Source organism: Phaethon aethereus (assembly GCF_964289735.1).
Source record: "Phaethon aethereus genome assembly, chromosome: 7".
In the NCBI taxonomy this organism is placed as follows: domain Eukaryota; kingdom Metazoa; phylum Chordata; class Aves; order Phaethontiformes; family Phaethontidae; genus Phaethon; species Phaethon aethereus.
In genome coordinates, this window is record NC_138583.1 from 29,123,772 (window position 1) to 29,142,181 (window position 18,410).

Sequence of the window (18,410 nt, forward strand, 5' to 3'; positions counted from 1 at the left end):
GGAGTGCCGGACAGTGACCCCAATGCCTTTACGCAGAAGATGCTCACATTATGAAAAATGTAGAACCCGCACAGTACTATTACAAAGTACCTTCCTAAAATTTTAATCACCGGCGGGCCTGCTAAGTAGTCATCTGCACTTGAGAGCTTCACAAATCGATATCAGTGGCTGCAGCACAGTAATTGCTCTGAATGCAGATTCTACATTCACCGTGAGAAGCAGCACAGGGAAAAGATCCCGAATCAACCCCTGGTTTAGAACTAGGGTGAACTAAACAAAAGCAGCCTGGCACTGCACATTGCACAGCAAATGCTAGTTGGCATATTTCTGTAGTGACCAACCCCTTGCCATCTCTGTCTGAAACATTTCTAAAACCTTGGCTTCCTTGGCCTGTCAGCTCTTCTGAGCCAAGGAAATTCAACAGAGACCCCGTTATCCTGGGGTTTCCACCTCTTCTATCTTTTTTCACTTCTAGGGACAAAAGCAATTGTTTATGGATACTGGGAACAGATGAGGCTTGCAAGGCAGTCAGACCACTCAGAACTGCAAAAAGGCATCATTGTGAAGATAGAAAAAGCTTCTACTTGGTGTACTTAATTTCAAACTACCATTTTTCATAAACAAAGAACTCGAAGCACCAGACTATAAGGGCTCCAACTCAATGGCTTGTGCATTCTGGAAAGTAGTTTTGGTGCCTTTGATTTTGAATGCTTGACTTCAGACACAGTCACATCATATTTGGGACTACATGCACAAGAAACTTGATGGCAAACTTTTCATATATATTCCTTGTATCATACATGCTCACAGCTGCCAAGGTCAAAGGTATTTTAAGCCAAGCAATAAAAGACAACCTTATTTTAGAAAATCTTCAATGCAAATGGCCCAGAATGAAAGGCTGGAAGAACAGAAATGCTACTATGCCCTTTTCACAGACAGAACCAGTGTGAATGTGTTTCATTCTTTTTATGAGGATAGAGATGCTATGCATCTTTCCCATGTCTCAGAGGAAACAAGTGCAGCACCAGGACTCCTATGACCATCCCTTACCTTCTTTTGCGGGGGTAAAGAGGTATGATTTGTTCATGCAGCAAAGGGTGGCAGATAACTGACAGATATCAGCACGACTCTTCTAAGGTTGGTAGAATGACACCCTCACAGTTCTAGCCATTTTGAGATTATCGACACTGACTCAGAGTAGGTTAGAAGTGACTGCAATGCAATACCAAACAGAAAAGTGACACATGACTTGGAAAAATCCAATTTCACCCCTCATCACTAAAAGTGCTCGTTTTCCTATGTGCTCTCTCTTTCTCTTCCTGCAACCTGTCCTAATTCTCTTTCTGGACATTTCTGCCATTCATTCTGTAGATGAAGCTGTGCTTAATGCGTTATTTTGAGATGTCTCCAGACCTTCGCGTTCCTTCTCCCAGCCCCAATTGAGCACACCTCTATCTCCACATAGACTGCATTATACAGAAAGACTAATTACCTGCCACAGACAGGTGAAAGAGAGAACATACTCTCAGAGATCCTTATGCCAAAGTTGTCCTATGAACATAAATATTCTAACAAGCTTTATCCTGTCACAATAGAGCTATAAAGTTTCTCTGTTCAGCACACGATAATGGCTTTGTAATTCAATTATTGGTAGAATTTGCCTTTGGGGATTTATCTTCCTTTAGCCTCAGCACTCATGCGAATCCCTTATCGTAAATCTTGTCAATGCAAAATCAGCTCCCCCCCTGCCTCTGGGACACATACTGCCACTTCATGTTAAAAAATTGATAGCTTATTCCAACTTAGTGAATGGCAGGTTTTTGTTTTTGTTTTTAAGGACAGAATGAAAACAACAGTGGGTGACGTTCATGGAGTCCTCAGTAGCATCAATTTTTTGGTTCCACTGATTCTTCTATAACACTCTAAATCCTAATTGCCAGTCATAAAAATAGTAACATGTAGCACTGAACAAGGAGCTTTTTGTCCAAAGATACAAAAGTACTTGACAATCAACCTTTAAGTAACCTTCCCTGTGTGCTACCGATTTGTTCAAGACCTATGGAAAAGTACAAGACCAGAAGACCAAGTTAGAAATAGGAGTTGAGGAAAATTTTTGTTCTCAGCTTTATAGATAAACTCCACTGATTAGTCAAGAGCACAGGGACTTCATTGATTTGACCAAGATCACACAGCTGTAATGTGGCTAAGACAAAAATAGAGCCTGAGAGTCCTCCAAGCTCCTTTTTCTTTTACTACTATAGTGACTCCATGAAGACTTTGCAGATACTCTCTATTCCTTTTTTGCTTATAGAGGTCAGTGAATCTGCCCCAGGGAGCATAATGTGGGAGGGAACTCTTGTGGTTTCTTTAGTTCAGTCCCTATTATGTGAAGTTTTACAGATTTTACTATTCCTTGAACATACTTTAAAGATTGCTTTCTAGCTTTAACATCTCTTAACCATCTTATTCTCCTGACACATTTTAGAAACAAAGGGCCAGATTCCAGACAAGCATAAATCAGCACTTCATTTCTTTATACCTGGCCAATAAATTTCCCCCGACGATCATCAGATTAGATTTTCCCTGCTACATTGCTGCACTACTACTTCTCACATTGTCCAATTAGATGAAATGATACGATTTTGTGCAGTTCAACTGGCAGCCACCGGGCCAAATCCATCCTATGGTATGCTTTACTCAGTTTGTCACCTTTTCTCTAGAACTGATGGAAAATAGCACTGCAGCGAGTAAAGCCCAACTCACAACACTGACCCATAAGAAAAGGTGGCTGTTGTTGCTAACACCAAAATAGATAAGTAAGTAAATGGAGGTAGTAGTGTGATTTCCAGGCAATGGGGTGTCACTTCTACTCTCACCGTTATTTTTTAGTAACCTTAGAGTGGGATTATCTATACCCTTGCACCCCATGATGTTCAAATAACCCCACAGCTTTGTGGGTGGTAGCAAACCAAGCCTTCTCCCCCACTGCAGTAACACCACAGCTCTCTGTGGGAAGCTCCAGAGAGGAAACTTGGCTAAAACTTTGAAATAGATGGATGCGAATTCTCAAGGAGGTAGGTATCTATTGCTGGTAACGCTGGGTGGGAAGAATGTCTTAAAATGAGGATCTGAACTAAGTGTATAAAATTCAGCTACCAGGATTAGATCCTGATTTTAAGATCTACATCTCTTTTTCGTATATTGCAGGAGACTTAAGACGTAATACTGGCTCAAAGGGAGAGAAGGAGGAAAGTACCCTCTACTTACAGCCTCTGAACTCAGCTCCCTTATATAATGGACCAAACCTACCTGATTTACTGCTTCTCTGCTAGTACAGTCTAATAGTATCACAGTTTCCCACTGTGTTAAGATGCATGTTTCTGGCATCTTGTAGTGCTGTGGCCCAGTCAGGATGCTCCAGAGGAGGCCAGGAAGTCATTTACAGCAAGAGTGCAAAGTCAACTCTGGTAACACAGTATGCTGCTCATTAAACATACAACAGAAAGTAGCAGTGAAACCTTCCTGACATAAATCTAGACAAATCCACAGATAACTTTATTATGCAACTGCCTCACTCTCTCAAGGGCTGCCCTTTACAGGCGCATACAGAGAAATCAGCTTTCTAGTTCAATGCCCGTTGACGACTGACATGTTCCAGGGTCCTAGGTAGCACTGCAGGCTCCTGCTACTGAGTAAACCTCAAATCAAGCTTTTGAACCTGGTATATGGATGCCTGCCTACTTCTGCAAATCTTTAACGGGGGGAATTGGATGATGGGAGAGAAGTTGGAGCTCATGGGAGTCTGTACTCATTTATAAAGTATCTCTGGATGATTTTTTAAAATAAAACAGCTGAACTGGGAAAATCAGAACACACCAACCTACGCATTAATCAGAATGGGGTCTTTCAGTCCCAAAAGGCTTATTCAGGTGAATATACCTCTTCTCCCTGTTCATAGCTGGAGAACATGACTCGAAGGGGAGGAAGGGGGCAAAGCCAGCATCATGGTTTAGCCCCAGCTGGCAACTAAGCACCACGCAGCTGCTCGCTCACTCCCACATACACAGTGGAATGGAGGAGAGAATTGGGAAAAAACTCGTAGGTTGAGATAAAAACAGTTTAATAGGACAGCAAGAGAGAAGGAAACAACAATGATAACAACAATAATAATGACAAAGGAATGTACAAGAACAAGTGATTCCCAATACAGAAATTGCTCACCACCCAGTGACTGATAACCTGTCCCCAAGCAGCCACTTCCGCCCCCGGCCAACTCCAGTTTATGTACTGGGCATGACGTCGTATGGTTTGGAATATCTCTTTGGCCAGTCTGGGTCAGTGGTCCCAGCTGTGTCCCCTCCCAGCTTCCTGTGCACCCCCAGCCTCCTTGCTAGCAGGCCAGCAAGAGAAGCTGGACTGTCCTTGACTACTTAGCAATGACTGAAAACATCAGCACATTATCAACATTTTTTCATCCCAAATCCAAAATACAGCCTCACGCTAGCTTCTGTGAATAAAACCAGCTCTATGCTGGCTGAAACCAGGACAACCAGGTAATGGTTAAGATTCTGTTCAGTTATGACTTTTAAGATAACGTTCAAGTTACTATTTTACCCCTATTTTTAGTGTCCCCATGATAATCAAATAGAGTTGAGAACACTTTTTCTCTCACTTGGTGGAAATTTGCCAAACTAAGGATCTGGGACTGAGGAGTTATATTTTGCTCTGACAAATCTCGATTTGATTATGAGGAACAAGTTCTCTCAAGAGACTACTAGGACCAGAGGATCTGGTTATCATAAACTCAGACAACCAGAGTGCTATCAACCCCTGCTGTGTGACTTTAGGCAATTTTCTTAGTCTTTTCCAGGGGCGAAAAATATGTATTTTGGATCTCAGTTTGTTAAGAACTATAACTTATCATAAGCCCAAAGAGTCTAAATGAGCTTTAAACAGCAACAGAAAGAAGATGCTGCCTGTCTTTTTTTCTGTCCCCGCTGACCCACATGAAGCTGGCAAGTTTGTATCTCTGGAAGCCAGACAGGAATAAAATCCTAATTCCTGAGATAAATCTGAGAGATTTCAGCCTTCATTTGTAGAAAAAAGATAGAGCTACATCAGGGTCCAGCTATCTGAGAACTGTAGGCAGAGTTTTTCACTAAATCCTTTGAAATGCCAGTGGGATCTTTAGTGAACACTGCCAACTGAGAGTATGCTCCCTTGCACTCTGTCTGGGCAGGATGTAACACTGACCTTTCTGGGGAAGAAATGGTAAATATCATGGGCACTGAATGGTGACAAAGTGCTCTAATGTGTGTTACTCACCATCAGTAATGTTAGCAGCAGCAGCATGGTAAGGGCCAAGGAAAGGCATGGCTGCAGATTTTCTCTTCACTCTCGTCCCTGCCAGTGTTGTTTGCCTGCAGCTCATCTGTATCTTTAGGCTGGCAGCCACGAAGCTGCCTAAAAATATTAGCAAGATAATAGCAGTCTGTACTATAGAGGCTCAGACCTGCAGTCTGACTTTCTCCCAAAGCCAAACTACAACTGGGAGCAAATGTGTGGTGTTCAATTCAGAAAAAAAACCATGGAAATAAGCAAAATTCACTACTCTTGCTATTCCCCATCAGTCAGTTACTTACTTCAGATCTCCTGAAAACTGTCATGGGTCACTGTGATGTGCCCCTCTGGCATGTGCCCATCTCCACTATATTTAAGCTATAAAATACATACATTTTAAATTAAAATTCTAGTACACTTCAACTCATTGTGTATGGCTTGTGTGTTAGATCAAGCAGATGATTTTCTGGACAGGCTGTCACAATGCCCTTTGATTGGCATCTTCCCCATCAGCCTACAGCAGTTGCCCTGCAGTGATTAAAAGGTCTTGTTCAGCACTACACAGCATCATTTGTAAACAGCCCAGATACCATGCCATTTAAAGTGCCTCAGCCCACCTGGGTGGGCGTGCAAATCTCTCCAAGCCAAGATCTGAGAAGAACACTGGGACTGTTCGCCCATCTTGCTCCAGCTGCTTGAATATAATGAAGTTTTTAACAGGGATTTGACACTTTTTTCCCTTGATTTTCAGCTGCTCCAATGAACACAGTCAGACTTTTTAAAATACAGTCTCTAGCCTCCTCTGGAAAAGATATATACTCTATAATTCCACTCTGAAGATTAACTTCCTTTACCATTGCTCATACAAGAAACACAAATACAGCCCTATCTACTAATCTGTCCTCCCAGCTGCTTACCAGTTTCTCTTTTTCTCTATTTCAGTGTGTGTGCATATCTTTGTGTTGTTTGAGGGGAAAGGTTGGTTGGCTGCTTTTTTACAATGTTTGCATCCATTTTCTTCTCCTTCTCATACTCAGAAAAAACCAAGACAGAGTGGAGACATAGCAACATCTCTTAACAAACTGACATATCATCTGTAATTTCTTCAGGGAATCATTAACATCATGGACATATGACCCTACTGAAAATGTGATATACTATGTTTTTTATACTATGTATGTATTTTTTAATCTAATTAAGACAGTCATCTTAGAATCATAGAATGGTTTGAGTTGGAATGGATCTTTAAAGATAATCTGGTCCGCCCCCTTGCTATGGGTTGGGACATCTTTCACTGCATCTGGTTGTTCAAAGCCCCATTCATCCTGACCCTGAACACTTCCAGGGATAAGGCATTCACAACTTCTCTGGCCAAATGTCTCACCACCCTCACAGTAAAGAACTTCTGTCTTATATCTAATGTAAATCTACCCTCTGACCTACAGTTATCCCTTGTCCCATGACTACAGTCCCTGCACCAGGAGGGTGTCTCCATTTTTCCTGTAAGCCACCTTCAAGTACTGTCAGGCTGCAATAAGTGTCCCTGGAGCCTTCTCTTCTCCAGGATGAAAAAGCCCAACTCTCTCAGCCTTTCTTCATAGGAGAGGTGTTCCACCCCTATCATCATTAAAGCTCTCTGATCTTCTTGAAGTATGGAGTGTTACTTCTTTTGTATTTCTCCTACTTGCTTTTCTGGGTGCAATACCCAAATAAGTTAAAAAAAAAAAAATCTGATACAGTTAATGATTATAACTTGATGATAGAGTTTTATGCTAGTTTTTAAGACACATTTCTTACTTGGCTTTCCCCCCTGCCCAAGTTTTTCAAGGTTAGGTTATGATTAGAATTAGCTAAGAACATTTTCAGAAAATGTCTCATTTTGGTTAAAAAAACATTACATTTTGCAGACATTTTAATTAACTTTTTAACTTTTTTTTTTTTTTTTTTTTTTTTTTTTTTTGGCAGTGGGGACAGCTCTAATCATGATACCTTGACTTACAGACTTTCAGAAAATAATTTCTGGTTGAAAGGCATGACTTGATCTGAGGACCAGAATAAAAAATCTAGCTTTTAATGAGCAATTTCTGCATATATATTTTGGCCATATTGAACTAGATACACTTTGACTGGTTTTTTTTGTAACTACTGGTCATGAATGTTTAGATTGGCAAGTCACAAGGTATCGCTATTGAACTTTTACTGGATGACTGGACAACTTTAAAAAAGCAAGAAAAAAAGTAAAGTAATTCCCAATATGACTGATTCGCCAGTTGTGTTCACATTTGTACTCACCACAAAAAACACCTCTGTCAGAAAAATTCCACCATAGGAATGTATGCTGAAAATCAGCAAATATCACCAAAATAAACTCAGAAGTATTTAGATAAAGCATTTATCCAACTCTTCTAACTAGCATCTACTGCATTCTCTTCCCCTAATGCCAACCACACTAGTAAACAATATGCTATCAGCCATTAGGCATGTATATTAACCTGCTGTTTCTCTATTACCCTGCTGAACTAATATTGCTTCGAGTACTCCTCTCCTAGTAACTAGGATATTTTCATAGAGCATAGTTCCAGAATTACTAAGCACCTTGATAACTTCAATGCATTTTTCTGTCACAATATATTTAACAGCAAAATCTCAGGAACCTGCCAGAGAAATAATAAAAAAACCACGAAAAATGTTGATACGGTGCAGAACTGCAGTGCCTTGGGTTGTATGCAGTGTGGATTCTTTTATGTTTCCATCAGATACATATGGTTGATTCTCTGAGTGGATTACGCTTTCCTCAGTATACCACTTTCACATACCTAGATTATGCAAACAGATACATGATAAAATACCCAAATTACAGCAATTATTAGACATCTCAGTTTTACAGTAGCCCATCACTAAAGTCTGCCTATCACAGATGTGGCCTTGCAACATTCTAATGAGGTAGACAATTACAAATCCCTTTTTCTTCCATTATTTTAAGATGAGAAAAATCCAGTCACCTCTTATTTTAAGGGTATCAGTTTATCTGCTCATCCACTACCCGATATCTTCCTCCACAGAGTAATGTTACAATCTCTTTTATCACAAGTGTGGATGTCAGGGAATCATTTAGAGTTGAAGAATGAAAAGGGGGAACAGAGGAGCTCTGAATAAACACAGGTTATATTTTCATGTTAATGTCTCCTCTTAATGAAATAGAGGATGCAAGAATACAAAATACATATGAGCTACAAGGAGCTGAGTTGTCTCTACACAGAATGGTTTCTCAGAGTTATGCGGTAGGCATCAGCAGATTGCTTTAAAGTTGTTCTTCAGGTGTTTAAACTTCTCTGGGGTGGTAATAAGAGTGAGTGTTTCACAGAGCAGCCAAAAATAAACAACAAAAAAATTCTCTTGGAAACAGATATAAGAAATGCAGCTGTAAAAGACACTACAGCTTCTCTGACAGCATTTGCATGCAGAACCTTCTCAAGACTAAAACTAGCAAGCTCAGTAGTGTTTGTTCACAAGACTTAGAGTCACCCACAAACTATTTACAAGACCACCATGACAGAGTAAAATGGCAATTAAAATATCAGTGACCAATCAGGAATATGCAACTTTGCTTTCATCAACCATTCAAATCCATTTAAAAGTCTTTAGTCTTCCGTATGTTTCTTCCCTGTCAAAATAAGCCGCGCTAAGTAAATGCAGCCTCAGGAACCCTGATACCAAAAGCTTTGCTTTGTGTCCTCCTGAAACTAGAAAAGTCCCAGTTTAGGTAGTCCTGGAAGCAGTCTGTATTAAAGCAAGGCCTCAGCCTTCCTTAGATATTGGAATATAGCCCTCATTCTCTGCATAATACAGCTGTGTCCAGGTTGATCCCTCCAAAACCATTTGGTTTAGAGAAAGCACCAAGAACAGGAGAGAGTATCCCTACTGTCTGCTTTCCTTGAAAAATTGTGCCTTCAGAGAATTTTCCTTCACTATTCGTTTCTGCTCTTAAGAATAATTGGAAGTCAATCTTCTGACTTTTCAGGTTGATTAGACTCTGCATATTTCTAAGCCAAAATGTATAATAGTTAATTAAAAACAAAGCAAAACACAACACAACAAACAAACCACAGGGCACTGAGCAAGGCTCTACCCAACTTGTACATTAGCACCGGAGACAGGGATGTTGCTGTAGAAGTCTGGATTTCAACTATAAATCTGCACCCTCTTATGTCCCAGCTCCCTTTTGCTTTTCTTGCATGGGGAGTCAGCAGTGGCCACGCTCTGAGTGCAAAGGGCTGCCCTTTCGATTCAGCACTTCAGTGCCTATTTGTCCTCAGGTACTTGGCTGCAGAGAAATGGAAATGCATAGAAAAGCCCAGTGTTGCTCCCTGTGGTGTACATGTTCTCAATTACACATGCACAGCTCTGTTTTCTACTATGGATGGTTTTGAGGACAGACAGTGTCCATGTAATTGCATCTAACAGTATTTTTTTGTGTGATGATGATCATAATAAATAAGCCAGAATGAGATACAACACTGTCTCCACAAGTTGTATTATTTTTACTTTTGATAGTAGAACTACAGTCTAGCTTACTTGATGAGATGTGTTATGCAAGGGACATTTTGTCCAAGGTGAAAATACAGACTTGCAGTTTCATGTTTCGTTTATGGCTGTAGGGAATTACATGGGTGGTTGGAACATCTTTTCATCTTTTCAACTTACCCTTTGCCTTTGAAGCTCCAAACCTGAGTTCTCTTATTTATTAGGTTCTAAGAGGTCTTCAAAGTTTGAGCTCCATGGAAAGGCAAAATGATAATTTTAATCATTATTATTATTGCAGGCATCCGTCAGCTCAATTCACAATAAACCACTACTGCAAGTAATGATGGGAAACTTCAAAGGGTTTGGAGTGCAGTACAGGACACAGGGATCCAGGAGCAGGGACATTCTTTCCAGCTCTCTGACCCTCTTCAGTGAGTACAGTTTTGCTGGATGTCTCAAAGACTGGGTCCCCAGGTTTCTAGGACTTTCTGCTTTTATTAGCCCAGAAAAAAACAAGATATGTGTGAGGCTGTGTGTTTGCATCTGGCACTTTGAAACCCTGTTAGGAGTCCTGTAGGAAAGAAATAGGAACGGTATATATATGTGCCTGTCTATACAGACACTTACACAGAAACAAGTTTAAGTTAAAAATTGAATTTCGTTTGCAAAAGCTTCAGCTAACACAGGTTCTGAGAAAGGATTAAAAAGCAGGAGCAGCAAATAAAATCTCTGATATATCCTTTGCAGACCAAATATAAATTCAACTTTGGAAGTAAATTTGACCTAGAGCTCTTACTTCTTTCATAAATTAAAAGAAAATATTTGACTGAACCACTGCTGAATCTTGATATGTTCAAAACCTGTGATTTTGGCACAAACTTATAGTTTAGAAGCTACCACGGGGGTCTCATTTTCATCAACTGGTGCAGCTCCTCCTGATTTCAAGATGACTATTTTATCAAAAGCTTCTCTTTTAAAGACCAGATTCACAGGACACAAGCTGACTTCTCTCAGGTGGACTACTGCCTCCATAAAGAGCTCATAAGAAGTCTTACAGATTTACACCAGTGTAACCAAAAAGAGGAGTAAGCCAAACTATAAAAAAATAAACTTATCTTTGATTTAGACTATGACAGAAAATTTAGGCTATTTACAGGAAAACAGTCTATTGTCCGCTTTGTTTGTCAGCTTTGTTTTCTGTGTAAGTAGAAGCTACACGAATGTCTACTTCATGACAGCATGGAAGTGTTTCAGATAAGTATTTTACTGCAAGTGTGGTTACAGAACTTCACACTGGTATGCAAATCACTGCTCTGGAAAGCAAATGCGAAAAGATTTGCCTGCAATCAGAATCATGAGAAGAGAATCAGTACACCAGAATCACTGGGTAAATCTGTGACAAATAAAACTGAAGATGAGACAAAATACAAACAAATTTGCTAGTAGTGAAGAACTACAGAATAAAGTTTGGACTAGGGGTTATTTTTCAGTGGCTGTGGCCACAATAAGCTTTTGAATCTGAAGTCAAATCATCCATTACAGACAACCCATATATTAAAGTTTGTGAGATGCTCAGATTCTGTCATAACCACGTAGGCTATGGCCCTAAGTGAATTTAGATACAAAGTACAGCATAAGTTAATGCAACAAGGAATTAAGCTTGCATCAGTGCCAATAACCTGTGATATTCCTTTAAGGTAACTTTGTCATCAAACTTGCAAACATTTTTCCATTGCTGTAACCAACTGACATGCAAAGATTCAGCAAGAGGAACTTACACACGACTGATCCATACAGCTTGAAATCTGACTGGAAATCTTGCACAGCTGCTTACGAGCAATATTGCATGGTGATTTAAGCTCATAACAAATAACTGTGTACGCCTAGTTCAATGGTCATTAACTTGCTCACTTTCAAGGACTGAAGTAGGTCTATCAGCACTTAAAAAGCATAACACCGGCCACTAGATGATGTCCACTGTTACCCATGGCAGAAATGCTAGCATCCTCAAAGACTCCAAGACTTTAGTCTTTGGCTCTCACTAGTAGAAGGACCAGATTGATCTCTTCTTTGTATTTGGTGCAAAAGAAAACAAGCTTAAGCTGAACAAAGTTGCGTTCAAACTCAAAATGTTCACAGGAAATTGCAGAACTCTCCCCTCCCAAATCAATGCTTTCTTCAGTATATTTCAGTTGTGCATCATCCTTAGATCAAAGACCCCATTTTCAAGTGCTGTAAAAACACGTAACCGGAAGAATAATGCCCCTTTCATACCAGTCCAAAATTAATCTCAACAAATCAGCAGTGCAGACTGCATTCAGCCACACTGCCTTCAAGCCTCATTTCAACATCTGTGTATGTATGGGGAGCTGTGTCTAGGAAATAAGGAAGAGGTTTTTTTCTCTTACCAGTAGAACCTGTTTGGTGCAACCCCCTCATGAAGCAGCAGCCATCTTCTGCCAAACTCCACTGAACTGAATAACTGCGAACAAAAAACAAAGAGTCATGACTTACAGTAAAACACAAAGGTAATTGAGAAATTAATCTGAAAAAACCTGTATCAATTCTGAGAGTGACTTGGACTTTTACTTCCTCCAGTCTCAAAGGGACACATCTGGGCAGATGAAAAATGTCTGCAGTGCCTTTTATTGGCAGAGGCAATACTGAGCTGTGTGACATGGGACACAGCTGGTATTACCTGAGAGATCACTGTATGGGTACACCCAACGGCCTGCCATAACTGAAAAGTCATCATCTAGTTCTCTGTGGCACTCTCAGGTAATAAAATCATGCAGTATGGGAAAGCTGCCTTTTACTTTTGTAAACTTGTCATGGACACCAAATATATAGTATAACACAACAGTTTGATAACCTAGCCTAGCTCAGACAACAGATACACAGGCTTGCCTGCCTTGATATTATGTTGGAAGGTCATTTTCTTTCCAGTTACCAGTAACCATCCCTAGAGGTTGTTCAACATGACACCAAAAAAGTGCTCTAACATGTCCAGCTTTCTCTTGCAGGACTGAATGACTTTAAATACCACAAGTTACTTGTACCATGGAAACCTGTGATTCTCACTTTGCTCCTGTCCTTCTCCTGCAAACAACATGACACCTAGACTGGTTACACAAACAATATCCAAATATATCAGTCATTTCAGAAAGGCTTTCCATGATAAATACCAAACCAGACTGAGAAAGGTTAGCAAAAATGGCATGTTACAGGTATTATAAATACTTTGACATGTCTTTGTAGAATGGTACACAAATATTACTGTTATAGAGCACTTACAAATAGCTGCTCTCCATACATGCTGCCATCAGGTAATTCTCGGAAGGACAGTAGAGGGGAGGATTACTTGCGTTCTGTCTTTCTTTTGCTTTATTTAAGTCCAAATTTCTCATGAGGAAGTACTGAGAGGCAGTCAGCCTTATACTTTTTTTGCAGATTCATCTCATTCCCCCTCCTTCCCTTGCTTGATAGACTTGGTCAGCCCCCTTTTCTGGCAAGGAAGATGTTAGAGCCCTTTTTTGAACTGTGATCTGCCTTTTCAGGACATCACTTTAGAGATCTTACAGAAAATGCAAACAATCTTAATCTTTATGTGCAAACACTGACTTTTTTTTTTTTTTTTTTTTAATGAGTAGTGGCAGTGGATTGGCAGGGAAGAGAAAGCTGGATGCCTGAGAGAATGACTGAGAAGGAGAGAAGCTGATTTAAACCTTAGGGTTTATCAGAAAGAGGACTTGAATGTATTTTAGGAATTATGAGACTGGGATGTAAGAAACCTTGAGATCTACTTCCTAGTCTGCATTGTATTCCTAACACAAACACCTAAATCCTTCAGTTTCTCTACTGTAAAACCTTGGAAGGACATAGAGAAACTAATTACAACAGCTTTTTGGTAAACAGTAGACTGTGCATATGTTGAGATTTACTTTAACCAATAGGAAACCTGAAAATTCACCTCTTTTTTGCATCTTCCTTTCTCTTGAACAGTGACAAAGAAGAGAAAGAGAAGGCGGTGGAGGGGATAGAAGATAATGAGGGTAAGAAAAGGAAAAACAGTTTAGCTTTGTGGATAGAAATGCATCTACTTTTAAAACTTCAGTGGTGAGACTTATTTTTCCTTAAACAGAAGATTCTAGACACATTTTTATTTGAAACTTTAAGAGACTCTAACTATAACTAAGGAAAACTCATTTTTGAAAATTAAAGAAAATCTTTTGGGACATTTAACAATGACTTTGTAAAGTGCTTTGAGGTCACCCTAATCAAGAACTTTACCATTCCAGGAGATATTTTTCCCCCTTCATATTCAAAATCCATTTCTAGACCTGCTTCTGTAATTGCAGCAAAAATAAAAACATATTAACAATAAGCTATTGTCAATCTATCTCCTCAATGTCCATATTTTCCTGTTCATGGCAAAGTAGTTTTTTCCATTCCAAGTAATATGTCTTTGACATATCAGTAATTTAAGTTTTAATAAAGTTCAGGGGACAAACTATTTAGCAGCTCCTGTAGCAATAGGACAAGGGGTAATGGTTTTAAACTAAAAGAGGGTAGAGTTAGACTAGATACAAGGAAGAAATTTTTCACAATGAGGGTGGTGAAACATTGGCACAGGTTGCCCAGAAAGGTGGTGGATGCCCCATCCCTGGAAACTTTCCAGGTCAGGTTGGACAGGGCTCTGAGCAACCTGATCTAGCTGAAGACGTCCCTGCTTATTGCAGGGGGGCTGGACTGGATGACCCTTAAAGGTCCCTTCCAAAACAAACTATTCTATGATGCTATGATCCTTTAATTAAGAACAGGGAGCAATTCAAACAACTCAGCAAACACCTCTGTTTCCAGACCAGGGATGTATAGAACGTAAGCTTTCCAGGGACATTGATGTTCAGATGGCTGAAATCATCACAGTAAATGTTGTTTTCCTCCTTTTGTATCTCGCACCCAGTCCCTCTCTAGTTTCCCCGAGCACAACTTTTGTCAGGTTATCCCCTCTCTGAATTGTGATATGGTGATAGTAACATATCCTAATGAATTAAATACAGCCTGCAAAAGCTTTCTCTGTGCTTGTGTAGCAGCCTTCTCCATGCCTGCAGTCCCACTGCAGTGCCAGCTGGTTGAATGGCCCCAGAGCCCCAACTTGCCCCTGGCTCTTTCAGCACAACCCTTCAGAGGATCTCTTTACCTCGTGCATCTGACAACTGCCCCAGCAGAGCAGAAGCTGTGATGCTGCACAGCACCCAGGTAGCCCTGCTTTCTCTTAGTGTGTGCCCTGAATGAGACATGTAGTTCAGGCAAAGAGTGGAGAAATGCAAGACTTCATAAGTTTGTTTCAAAGGTAGGAAATGAATATAGCAATTCCACTGTCAGGATCAGCCTCTCAAATTGGAAGGCAGTGCCCAGTGAGCTGGAGACAGCATGTAGAAAAGGCAACAGCTCTCAAAGGGAAATATCCGCTCTCTGGGAACCCATGCCCAAAGTCCTCATTGTCATTGAGGAGACACTTGAATAACCAGCCTTTAGAAGGTTTTTCCTCCTTTTCCATTATCTCAGCCTTTACGGACTCACAGCAGCACAGGCAGCACTAATGTATCTTTAGCAAAGGGGGAATTCCCCACCTTATGTGTCACCACCCACAAAAAAACCCAAAATCCCTTGCAGTGAGGATTTTTTTTTAGATATTTTATTCTAAGTGTCACCCATTTTAGACTGAATTTATTTAGCTGGACTAGAAAAAAAGAAATATTTGGAGGCTAAGTTTTTGTCAAGTATCAGTTATGATACAGCTGGGGTTATTTTTCCCCATTTAGCAATTATAGTGCTTGTATGGATATGTTTTAAACCCAGCATCATATTTTGTTGTTGCTATAAAAGCCTTCTCTCTCCAGGGACTTCTTGTGACAGACTCATGCATGCAGTCCCTTCAGACATGACATTTTCTTTGGCAAGCACTGTATCTGATGACAATTTTCATTATTAGACTGAAATTAGATAATGTTCTTTGTACGCTTCTTTTTCTACCACAAATAGAAAAGAAACCTATTACAATTTCAATGTATTTTTTCATCTGAGGACCAAGTAGTGATCTGACATTTCTGTTTTCATTGAGACAAAACTGTTATGAAGTACAAATCTTGTATTTATCTCTCAGATTTGATCCTTGCTCATCAGGGAATAATTGTCTTTCTGCTTCCTCTTCCCTTGTATATTTATTTTTCTGAGCAATACCCAAGTACTTAACAATTGTTAACAGTCTGGTTTTGCTTTGTTTTGCTTTTTAAAATCCTAATATTCTGTGAAGCAGAAACCTACCAACCACGTCTTTTAGATAAAAACCAGAAATTAAAGGGAAAAGGAAAGGCTATCCCAAGGTTACAAATACCTTCTGAGGCTGAGCAGGGATCAGTAAACCCTCTGAACTGCAAGAAACCAACTACAGAAAAAACCTTGCAACATGACATTACTAACTTCTGGAGTAAGGAAAGCTGACATCTGAAGACTGAACTTCTTTACTTATCTACACTAAGCAATATCTGTATACTACTCACCCTCTCTATTATTTGTTTCCCAACCTGTGTGAGAAGCATAAGAGCTGTTCATGTATTTCATAGTGATAGCGTAAGCTTTGTCTTAAAATGCTTTGGGATATCTGAGTAACAGCAGAATACAGTTGCCATGTAATCATCTCTTTCCCCTCTAATTTCCTGATCTTTCCAGCACTAATTTTAGACTTGAGTAATTTTTTTTGCATTTGGGACTATATTCATTGATAACACTTTCAATTTGAGACAGTCCAAACATTCTTTAATATATAGATATTGCTAAAACCAAAAAATATTACTTGTAAACTAAGGATAACTTTCTTATAATCCAATGAAAATACAGAAAAAAAATAATTTAGAAACGAAGTTGTCTAAATTCTTAGTGAAAGTAAAATATTTAACAGAAATTAGTCAAACCTGATTGGCTTATTTACTTTAGCTTGACAGTTTGCACTTTAAAAAAAAAAAATTAAATTCCAGAAAATATATAGAGAAAAAAATATGGTTTTCGAAAATATTCCATGAAGAATAACTGGAATTTTATTTGAGTCAACTGATCTAGGCTACATCACTTCTAGAAGGGAAGGCATGTATTAGGAAACAGGAAAAAGAACTCCACATATTTCTTTACTTCAGCTCTGGAAAATCTCTCCAAAGCAGTAAGCTCTCAAGAACTTAGCTTCATAAAACCTTCTGTTTTTTGGATGGTTTGGATATATTCTGCCATGCCTCTTTCTTTGCCCTTCTGCCCTGTATTGCATAGAATGAACAATTTATTGTTTCATAATCTACCTGTGTTCTAGTTCACAGCTGTAAAATAGCTCTGGCTCCTTCCATCATTTGACTAGATGTATTTTATTCTTCCCTGGTTCACCTCCTCCACATCTTCCCTTCACTCAAATTTCTAAGCTCTTTAGTATAGAATTCATCTGTTGTAGCATGTGTTACACAACATAAAGATTGCTGGGGCTTGCAGTAGCTATTAGAAATGCAGGGAAATTCTAGGTGCGGATAAGTGTAAGGCCAAGTGTCCTGGTTTCAGCTGGGATAGAGTTAATTTTCTTCATAGAAACTAGTATGAGGCTATGCTTTGGATTTGGGATGAAAATAATGTTGATAAGACACTGATGTTTTCAGTTGTTGCTGAGCAGTCAAGGACAGTTCAGCTTCTCATGCTGGCCGGCCAGCGAGCAGGCTGGGGGTGCCCGGGAAGCTGGGAGGGGGCACAGCTGGGACGGCTGACCCAAACCAGCTAAAGGGACATTCCACACCATATGGCATCATGCTCAGCATATAAAGCTGGGAGATGAAGAAGGAAGGGGGGATGTTTGGAGTGATGGCGTTTCATCTTCCCAAGTAACTTTTACGTGTGATGGAGCCCTGCTTTCCTCAAGATGGCTGAACATCTGCCTGCCAATGGGAAGTGGTGAATGAATTCCTTGTTTTTCTTTCCCTATTAAACTGTCTTTATCTCAGCCCATGAGTTTTCTCACATTTACTTTTCTGATTCTCTCCTCCATCCCACCATGGGGGGAGTGAACGACCCGCTGCGTGGGGCTTAGCTGCCAGATGGGGTTAAACTGCAACACCAAGATTTCCCCATAATAGATACTTCAGTAAAAGGTTCCGCTATTCAGAATGGTGGAAATTAGATGATTTTCCCATATTATTTCTAATATTTTTGTTTTTCATCCACAAAGCAGCACAGCAATGCAGAAGTCTTGTACTTTCCTCTGGAACAAGGTGGCTACTGTTGGAAACATTGGATAAGACAAAACGATGGTTCTGTCATAAGATTTCCACATCACACTGGCTTCGAAAAAAGTTTTCAATAATTCACAGGACTCGGAAAATATTTAGATACCATTGATTCCATTCTTCTCATTGTTCAGCAATATCTTATGCTTTACAAGTCTCTGAACTGAAATACAGTTGAACACCAGCATTAATAGCAATGAAGTTGGTATTAACTTGTATGTTATATATATG

The 18,410-nt window shown here is 39.7% G+C and overlaps 1 protein-coding gene across 1 annotated transcript in view; it reads right to left on the minus strand.

The window, feature by feature from the left end:
- LOC309406999 (VPS10 domain-containing receptor SorCS1-like) overlaps positions 1–18,410 on the minus strand; it is a gene marked incomplete at its 3' end in the record, with an annotated part of 303,428 nt that overhangs the window by 91,200 nt on the left and 193,818 nt on the right. Inside the window, exon 5 of the mRNA XM_082002391.1 lies at positions 12,273–12,346. Coding sequence (XP_081858517.1) covers positions 12,273–12,346 — 74 coding nt within the window. The remainder of the gene's footprint in view (positions 1–12,272; positions 12,347–18,410) is intronic.